The sequence below is a fragment of the Thunnus albacares genome, chromosome 4, assembly GCF_914725855.1.
Source record: "Thunnus albacares chromosome 4, fThuAlb1.1, whole genome shotgun sequence".
NCBI lineage: Eukaryota > Metazoa > Chordata > Actinopteri > Scombriformes > Scombridae > Thunnus > Thunnus albacares.
The window spans coordinates 16,703,240-16,712,669 of NC_058109.1; the positions used below are offsets into that span (position 1 = coordinate 16,703,240).

The window sequence follows — 9,430 nt, forward strand, 5'->3', positions numbered from 1 at the left end:
AGTGTTGTTGTTGTTTTGTTTTGGGGTTGTTGTTTTTTTTTTAGAAAACTATAGAAGACCACACCTTATAGTTAATGAAGTATAATTTGTGGTATTTCTGCTTTTACTTAAGTTAAGGATTTGACTTCGTCTTCCACCACTGTTAACTGTACTCAGCATGAACTCTGTCCAGCATCTCTAATTACAGTTAGTATCTGGCGCCCTCTGTTGTTCAACATCCTGCACTGTAGCTAAAAATCAAATGTGTGTCTGTCTCTTTAAGAAAATCCTCCAACGGTTGCAAGGCATGATGGGTAGGAAGTTCGTAGCCAATCAAATCATTGTTGTCAACGCGTTGTTATGGAGCTGCTATGCTGGAGACGTTTAAATCACAAAAGTCCCCAAAGTTTTGTCTGTTTCACCCTCTGTTTGGTAAACGTGCTTTTAACGAAGCATTAACTTTTTTTAAAAATGTTATCGACAGACCGATTGGACGTTTTGCGAGAGCGTAACAGAGATTTATTGATCCAGTTGGCGCAGCAGACAGAGAAGCTGGAGCGTCCGGGCGGCTGCTGCAGTCAGAGCCGCAAGAGGGAGAGAGAGGACGAGGCTAAGGAGGTGTTGACCCTGACTAATGGAGACCCCGGTACTGTCAGGGCCGCCCTAGCCAAATCCACCGTGAGGTTTGCGGGTAATGAAACTGTTCATATCGAGGTCAAAGGCACAAGACACGTCTGCAGATGTTAGTTTAGCAATATACTAGATAAGGCTGGTGTTTCATTCTGTGTCAATAGTCCAGGCTTTCTTAAAGTCACCCTCCACTCAAAAATATGTCTTTCTTCTTGTTCGTGCAGTAGCATGTTTGAGCTTCACCGTGAATGATGTGTGTGCAGAGTTTGACACTAGAAGGCTGTTTTCACATTCATCTGCTGGAAGTGGAAAGTTACTCTGTGCTCATTGAAAATCTGATTTTAAGGGGTGGATCCATGAGCAGGATTTGTGATACAACTAGTTTGGAGCCAATCCTGGTCCAGTATTCAGCTTACAGAAGTATGATGTGGAAACTTGAAGCCTCTGTCGTATCAGTTCCGCTGGGTCTCTGTTGAAAAAACTCAAGGCCAAACTTCTCTTCGTTGTTCAAAACTCAGGAGTCAGAGTTTCTGAGCAGCAAAAATGTACTTTAATGCCAGGCAAGAAAGGAGAACAATACAGTGATCATAACAGACCAACCCATTGCTGAGTTTCGCAACTCAGGGCGTTGTGTTATATACCCTAGGGTCGGCATAGTTCACGCCTTGTGTCCATCCTCTTCGTACTTGGCCAACCACACCAATATATATATATATATTTTTTTTACGTCATCTGTTGTTGGCGCAAACTCTCTGAAATAGGTTTTGGCCCAAGTTGGTCATATCTGGCATGACCACTTCCATCCAGTTATGCTCTTTTATTTTTTGTAACTGCTAAGGATCATATTATACCATTATTGTTAGAGCTTCCCCTGGCTCTCTCTCCACTGCCATACTTGCCTCCTCACAGCCCCCTCCTTTCCCACAGCCACTCTTTTTTCCCCTTTTTTTGAAACACTGAGTTTGATACAAACACATTTAAAGTGAAGTTTAAGGGGGTCTTTAACTTACTTTTTCTTATCTCTACACTAACCTAGTTAGTTGGTAAAAACAATTTTGACAGGTTTGGCCTAACCCAGACACATCACATTAAAAAAAAAACTTTTTCAAGGTTTCATAACCAGGTTTAACAGCTTAAATTACATTATTGTACAAAACAACAAGCCAAATGTAGTTATATAACAATTACAAAGTAATTGCATTTAGCGCTGCAACAAATTATTGTTTTAATTGGAAATGAATTAATGAATTTTATTCCAGATCAATTGATGAATTGTTTGGTCTATAAAATGTCATCAAATTGTGAATTTGTGCCACATTTGAGAAGTTGGAGCAAGAGAATTTTGCCATTTTTTGCTTAAAAATATTCTTAAAAAGATTAATTCATGTTTTAGCAGATTCACTATCTGTGGGTCAACTACTCCTTTAAACAACTCTTTGTTTCAACTGTTATTGCATTGCCAATGACTTGGGGAAAATAAAACTATGATGAGATAGTGGTTTCACTAAAAAATCGGTTCAGGGCTTTTAAACGCTTCTCATGGTCTTTCTCAGCAAATGGAGATAGCTTAGTTGTTATCACCCAACTTATGTATGGAAATTCAGTCACATGATAAGATGATGAGGACCTTGAGTTGAGATTTTTTGTCAAACAAGACAAGATATCTGATATCGTACTCAGTCCTTTAACTGTGTTTTTTATACTGCACATTTTGTTTTTGTACTTATTGTACTGTGCAGAGTCTTCACTTTACATTTCACTATACATTCTGTGGTGTGAATGTGACAAATAAAATAATCCTTGAATTGCTGATGCAGAAATCACTGTCTCTCTGTCTCCATCAGATCCACATGGGAGACAAACAGGCTTCCAGGCAACTATTTCAACACCATCTTTGACATTCAAACACAGAGGAGGAACTGCTGAACACACAGCAGAGTATTCGTCACACAGAGACTGCAGCGGACAAACCCGAGTCCACTGTGACAGGCTACAAGACACAAGGCCATTCAGCACAAAGTCCTGCCTAGTAAATCACAGCAAAGAACAGGTAAGCCAAAGAAACACAGGATTATTGACTCAAGTTTGTCTCCAATTTGTTTGTATTTAATTGTATGATGTTGAGTAAAACATCAGCCCTACTCTGACCTTGTTCCCCAAATCTTTGTTATCTCATAGTCAGCAGCATTGTCCAAACTGGTTGGCTTAAAGGAATGATTCATCCCAAACTGCTGATCACTAATACTGTGCACCACTTGTTTGTTTCTGTAGAGAGAGGCGTCGAGTCGAGTAACATTTCAGTCTGATGAATGTGAAGAGATACCTGCCTCAGACAGACATCATTTGCAGCCTTTACTTGGATATGACTGGATAGCAGGTGCACCTTATTGGTCTCTCTGCCAGTTTCTTTCTTATACACACAGTCATCTAATGGAGCACTAACAGATGATGTCTATTCTCTATAAGGAGTCCTGGATGTGGAAGACTCCTTGATAGAGCGCTCTGACGAGTTCTTCAATGATCTGTGCACGTTTCGATCACTCAATAAAGACGAATGTGTCCACAGCCCACAAGCAGAGTGAGTGCCTCTCATTTGATTGCACCTGCGGCTGATTGTGTGTGTCAGGTTTACCTGTGACTGATGACTGCTTCATTAAAAGACTATCAATTGGCTCTTGTTATAGATTTTCTGAGGAGAACCATTCAGTCTTGCCGCTGTTAAAAGACAAGGATAGCCCAGAGGCTAACACGGACACTCATCAGTGTAAGAGGAGTCATTCATTTGAATAAGCTACACTCTCTTGTCTTTTTGTGACAGCTCAAATAATTATAATCTCTGCTCATTCACTTTTTGTGCAGGTACGTTCTCTTACAGGATTAACAGCAGACTGTTCCCGGTCCCGCTTCACTCTGAGGAGTGCTGTCCTGTGTGCAAAAAACATAAATCCTCCCACCTTCACACTACAGCTGACCCAGCTCTCATCAGGTAATGATGATGTGAACTTAAACTGCAATCTCTGGCCATCTATGATCTAAGACTATATACATGTATGGGGAATCAGCTGAGCCATCAGCTGATGTAGCTGGGTTTGTGAGCTGAGCTTGACTTGGTGGTTTGCCTGAACTAAAGCAATGCTCAGTTTTATTTATATAGCACATTTCAGCAACAAGTCAATTCAAGGTGTTTTACATAAAACATTAAAAGCATGGAGATAAAGTGCAAAAGAAACACCATAAAAAGACATTTGAATACAATTAAAGACAGTCATTAAAGAGCTAAGAGAACAGAAAATAAAAACAAGCTAAAATAGAATAAGAGATAAATTACAAGAATAAATATTACAGTGCAGTGTGAGAAATGAATAGTTATTTGATTTAATAAAAGGCAGCGGCAAACAGAAAAGTCTTCTGAACGCTGCCTCTCCATGTATAGTTTTGACTTTAGGAACAGAAAGCAGACAATCTGAGAGGTCTGGATGGTTCATGACGTAGTAGAACATCAGAAATGTATTTTGGCCCCAAACCATTCAGCTCTTTATTAGCCAACCGCAGTGTTGCAAAATCAATTCTTTGACAGACAGGAAGCCAGTGTAAAGATCTAAGAACTGGAGTGATATGATCCACTTCCTTGGTCTTAGTGAGGACTTGAGGAGCAGTATTCTGATTCAGCTGCAGTTGTTTGATTGATTTTTTTTTAGGGAAACCTGTAAAGACACTGTTACAGTAGTCGAATTTACAGAAGATAAATGCATGGACAAGTTTTTCCAAATCCTGCTGAGACATAAGTCCTTTAATCCTTGGTATATTCTTCAGGTGATAGTAGGCTGACTTTGTAATTGTCTTAATGTGGCTGTTGAAATTCAGGTCTGAGACCATGACAATACCAAGATTTCTGGCTTGGTTTGTGGTTTTAAACATTGTCAATTGAAGCTGGGCACTGAATTTGAATCATTCATCATTGGCTCCAAAAACAATTACTTCAGTTTTGTCTTTGTTTAATTGAAGAAAATTCTGGCACATCCAATCATTGATTTGTTCCATGCACTTACTTAGTGCTTGTATTGGACCATAGTCCCCTGGTTATATAGTTATATTTGTGTGTTGTCTGCATAATTATGGTGACATATTTTGTTGTTTTCCATAATCTGAGCTAGTGGGAGCATGTAGATGTTGAACAGAAGAGGCCCCAAAATGGAACCTTGAGGAACTCCATGGGTCGTTTTTATCTGCTCAGATGTGTAATTACCTATAGACACAAAGTAGTCCCTGTTCTTTAAGTAGGACTCAAACCAGTTGAGTTTTGTGAATTTTGTCAGGGAAGAGGGATGCAAATTGATCGCAGGCCCTGGTGGACAGAAGTTCGGAGACTACTGACAGGAGGGTTTGTTAGCCTGTTGACAGGAGCAACCAAGGTACATGCATTATTGTTTTTGGCGATGATGTCACAGAAGAAGGATCACCTTGCATTTCTCAGTTCCAAATTATAAATGCGCTGTCTCTCTTTATAGATGTCATAATGAACCTTGAGACTTTTTTTCCCCACCTGCATTCAGTTTTTTGACACTCTCTTTTTTCTATTCTGACCAGTGTGGCATTTTTCCATGGATATCTTTTCTTACCAGAGACCACCTTCACCTTAGTGGGTGCAATGGCATCAGTAACATTTGTCATTTTAGAGTTGAAATTATCTACAAGCTCATTGACTGAGACGTAAGAGAGGGTGGGTGTGGAAGAGAAAATATTTCTCTAGTGTTTTCAGTGACGACCTATGTTTAAACATTTGCGTGCACAGAGATAGTGCTCTCAAAGAAAACACAGGAATGATCAAAAAGAGCAACATCAGTCACCGCAATCTTAGAAATCTTCAGACTCAAGTCCACAAGTCCAGACAGTGCCCCTCGTTGAGTGTGGGCCGCATCATATGCTGAGCCAGTCCATAGAACACAGCACAACTCTGTAGTTCCTCTGTGCTGGCGGCTGTCAACACGGAAGTTAAAATCACCAAAAATAACCACACAGTCGAAGTCAACATAGACAGCAGTTCAGCAAAGTCATCAAAAAAGGTTGCACAGTATTTAGGTGGCCTGTAGATATTTAGGAACATAGCTCGAGAGGAGGAATCCAGCTGAAGAGCCACATACCAAAATTTCCATAAGATATCTTCTTGCATTGGAGGGAATCATTAGACAAATTGGCAACTTCACCTTATTTCTTTTGCACTCTAACTTAACTCATAAAACTGAAGTTGGGAGGGGCTGATTCCATAAGAAGTAAATGTTATCTTGGTCTAACTAAGTTTTAGTTGTGCTTGATAATACAATCATTGATTTAAAAATGTTTTTCCTGAGAAAGACCTGATGTTTAATAAAGCTAGATTTAGTGTGTTAAAAGCATTATCTTACCAGTTTTTTTGCATCAGACTGTGGCTGACAAGTCATGGATGCCAACTTTGATAAGACTGCAGAACCGGATGAGTGCTTCCTGTTTCTTAGCAGATTCATCATTCTTTTTCTATCGCCTATCAAGACAGGAATTGAGCAAGACAAGATCCCATCTTGTTTGGATGGGGGAGGGGGCATCGTGGCTGTGAGGATTGTGTCAAAACTGGTGGAGTTTAGAGAGAAAATGAGAGTAAGGCAGGGGATATGTTTGGCCCTGGCAGTGACCAGCTCTTCCAGTGAACTCCAAGAAGGGGGAGGAGGGAGAAAGGGTGACTGGAGAGGACGATGACCTGGATGGGGTTGGGAGGGGGGTGAAAAAGCTGAATCCTCACAAGCGGTTGTTGGTGACAGGGGGTGGAGACTCCTCCTCTTGGCTCTGATAACTATTGTTTAAAGGTCTCTTCAGACGGGGGCTTAGGTGGCTCTTGTTCAAGGTTTCTGCTGTGCTGTGTTATGTCTTCCTCCTGTTTTGATTCCTCTTGTGTTGTCCTTGGCAGATGGGTGACGCAATAGGTTACAGGTGAACAGTTTTACTCCTGACTTGTTAAGGCAAAGTCCGTCTGCCTTAAAAAGATGTCTGTGGTCCCCGAAAAAAGTTGAAATTGTGAATAAAATGCACTGAATGGATGGTAGATGCAGTTGAGAGCCACGTGTTCGGTGCCAACAATCTGCTGAAACTCTCAACTCCTCTTCTGACTGGTGGTAGAGGCCCTTTCATAAACACCTCAGCATTCAAAGAGCTGAGTGTGTCAGATCAGTAAAGTTTTGTTTCAGTACTTCAGACCCTATGTGCACCGATGCTTTTCACCGTTGGATGTGCAGCCCCTTGGGAAAGCAGAGTATTTTGATGTTCTTACTGCACATGCTTCTTACATCTTTTACAGTAAAGTTTCCCACAATCAGAGATTGAGGCCTAGTCGTCAGCTTTCCCTGTAGCCTTTTACTTTCAGATTTACTCTCAGGCCTTACCCTGCTGTGTGAAGGTGAGAGGAAATCCAGATCATCAGACAGAGATCCAGGTTCCTGCAACAATGGAGCAAATATGTTCTTCAGCTGCACACTTGGTTGTTGGGGCTGTTTGTTGCTAATTCTCCCTTTGGCAGCTGTCCACAACTGTGTCCTACTAAGAACAGGGGTTGAAGAAGTGCTTTGGCTGGATGATATTGCATCACAAATCTAAGGGCTCTAGGCTCTGTGTGTTAGTCATCCTCTCATTTCCAATGAAAATGATTAATCTTAGGCTCATCTCTGTTGTCAACAAGGGTGCGGTCATCCTCTAAGGAATTGTAGGAATCTATTTAAAGTAACAAAAATTAATAGTAATTTTCATTTTGATAAAGTTTATCTAATCTCTTTTTTATATTGATGTATAAAGTCACTACATGTAAAGTGAAAGGATTCACTCATATTGACAAACTCACTATCTCTACAGGTTGTTTTTAGTGTTCAGCTACTCCCACACATAGAAAATGAATACAGTTGATGTGAGGTGTGAATGAGTATATACACCAACAACATGAAAGAAACTAACATTCTATTATACACAGATGTTAGGAATAATAAGTACTCTAATAGTAAATAAGTGTTATTTTCTCATTTTGAGTAGCCTAAAATAAGGGCTGCATTTAAAAATAATATAATGTGCAACTTAAAATAAAGTGGATCAACCATATTGGGCTCTTAGATTGTTCCTATTTTCCATCCCTTCAGTTCAGATTTGAGTGGGTATGTTTGCTCAGAAGATTTGTGCTTTGTCTGTAGTGGCACTTCACAATCACCGTGGTCTCGGAGCATAGTGTCATATAGTGTCTTATTAATTTTCCTCTTTCCTCTTCTAAGGGTTAGCATCCCTCGCTCCACCCTCTTGCCACCTTACAGGTACAAAGCTCACCGGCGATGCAGCTTTGATCCTTCTGATAGTTTGGGGTTACCATCGGTGAGTGAGTGTTCAAATGAGAAAACCCACACGATTTGTTAACACCTCTATGTATAAATTAACTTTTATTCATGTACTACAAGCTGCTTCAATCTTTGTGGCTCTCTCTGCTCTTGTCCAGCACTGTCTGTCAGGGTGGTCAAACACAGTTCAGAGCACCCTGTCGCCACCCACCAGCCTTGATCTGCGGAGCAGTCTGAATATGAAAAACAAGGACCTGGAGGTGAGACTTGCTATTGTATCTCAAAGGAAAACAAAGTAGTATAATGACGGAAATGTGACTGATAAGGTCCTGTAAAAACAACAAAGAATATTATGGGTTGAGTCTTTTGAGGAAATAAGTGGAACAATTCTCAAATTATTTTTCAGGATCTCTCTGCACCCAAAGTGTCCAGAAACCAGCACCCTGACCAGATCCCAGATGTGTCTCGTTTGGCTCGTCACAACTTTCAACACTCCTCACTCAGAAGAAAACTGAGAAGCACATCTCACCCTGTGTGCTGACAAAGCATCTTCTATTTCTAGATTATTGCAACAGAAACACTGTGTAGCATCACCCAAAAAATATTTTTTTTGTTCATGTTTTAATTCTATTTCTTTTTTGTACAAGCTTTATCTCAATAATGCTTTTCTATAATGTTTAAATATGTTTTCTCAAATTAGATTTTTCAATGTGAAACAATGGTTTCTTCTGAAGTGCCTGATCTTAAATAGATTCATTTGAAATATGAGATCATCTGTTTTAAGTGGAATGAATTGAGTCAGAGATTGAACGTAACGTGAGTCCAGTAACATGGAAACGATTTACAAGATGGAGCAGCATATTTCAGTTTGACAGGAGCTATATTTGAGTTCTTCATTTGAATTAATGACACCCCACATGTGACTGTCAGCAGGTTTGTGGATGACACCACAGTGGAAATTGAAGACATTAAGACATGCAGATTTCATAACAAAGGTTAAATTTGTGTTTGCTTTGTAAATTTCGCCCACATTTGGGAAGTTGTTTCAAACCATCTCTGTTGCTCAGACACCAGTTTATGTTTCTCTTTCCAGTTGTTTACTTTGGCTCCCAGGCCCATGCATACTTCTGTTTTTAACTTCCTCTGATACTTCCTTACTGCAGGACTGTGAACAACTGCAGCAGCAAAGGCTACAACGTATGTACTGTACAGAGGTTGCAATTCACAGGAAACCACAACCACTTTTGCTTAATGTCAAATACTGTAGTGATCCCACCTATGACACTATGGTTTTTCCAGTTTGTATCGTTTGCACACTGACATTGAAGTAGTATCAAAACAGTGTATTAGGGTGTGTTTAGAACAATCAGTGGAATGAAAACAACAACAATATCTACGGTTTTGTTTTAGTTTCGGTTGTCCTGTATTGTGTTTGAGCAGTAATACTTTTACGTACTACAAACAGCTTTTTTTTTCTGGTT

At 40.0% G+C, this 9,430-nt stretch overlaps 1 protein-coding gene across 3 annotated transcripts; it reads left to right on the top strand.

The window, feature by feature from the left end:
• The first annotated feature begins 314 nt into the window (after positions 1-314).
• On the top strand, positions 315-8,574 carry LOC122980249 (migration and invasion inhibitory protein). Of its 3 annotated transcripts, none has more exons than XM_044348061.1 (10): positions 317-411; positions 511-625; positions 2,454-2,659; positions 2,881-2,986; positions 3,076-3,187; positions 3,294-3,373; positions 3,469-3,595; positions 7,890-7,986; positions 8,108-8,209; positions 8,356-8,574. In XM_044348061.1, the coding sequence occupies exons 1-10, from the start codon at positions 340-342 to the stop codon at positions 8,488-8,490; spliced, it is 1,152 nt and encodes a 383-aa protein (XP_044203996.1). In that variant the 5' UTR covers positions 317-339; the 3' UTR covers positions 8,491-8,574. The 3 variants fall into 3 exon arrangements, with proteins under 3 accessions (XP_044203994.1, XP_044203996.1, XP_044203995.1); XM_044348060.1 differs by having other exon boundaries at positions 318-411; positions 511-670; XM_044348059.1 differs by having other exon boundaries at positions 315-721.
• The last annotated feature ends 856 nt before the right edge of the window (positions 8,575-9,430 follow it).

Coding starts and splice junctions, on each gene's coding strand:
- LOC122980249 (XM_044348059.1), top strand. CDS start 451: ATGTTATCGACAGACCGATTGGACGTTTTGCGAGAGCGTAACAGAGAT. Junction 722..2,453: donor CACAAGACACGTCTGCAGAT/GTTAGTTTAGCA, acceptor TGTCTCCATCAG/ATCCACATGGGAGACAAACA. Junction 2,987..3,075: donor TGGATATGACTGGATAGCAG/GTGCACCTTATT, acceptor ATTCTCTATAAG/GAGTCCTGGATGTGGAAGAC.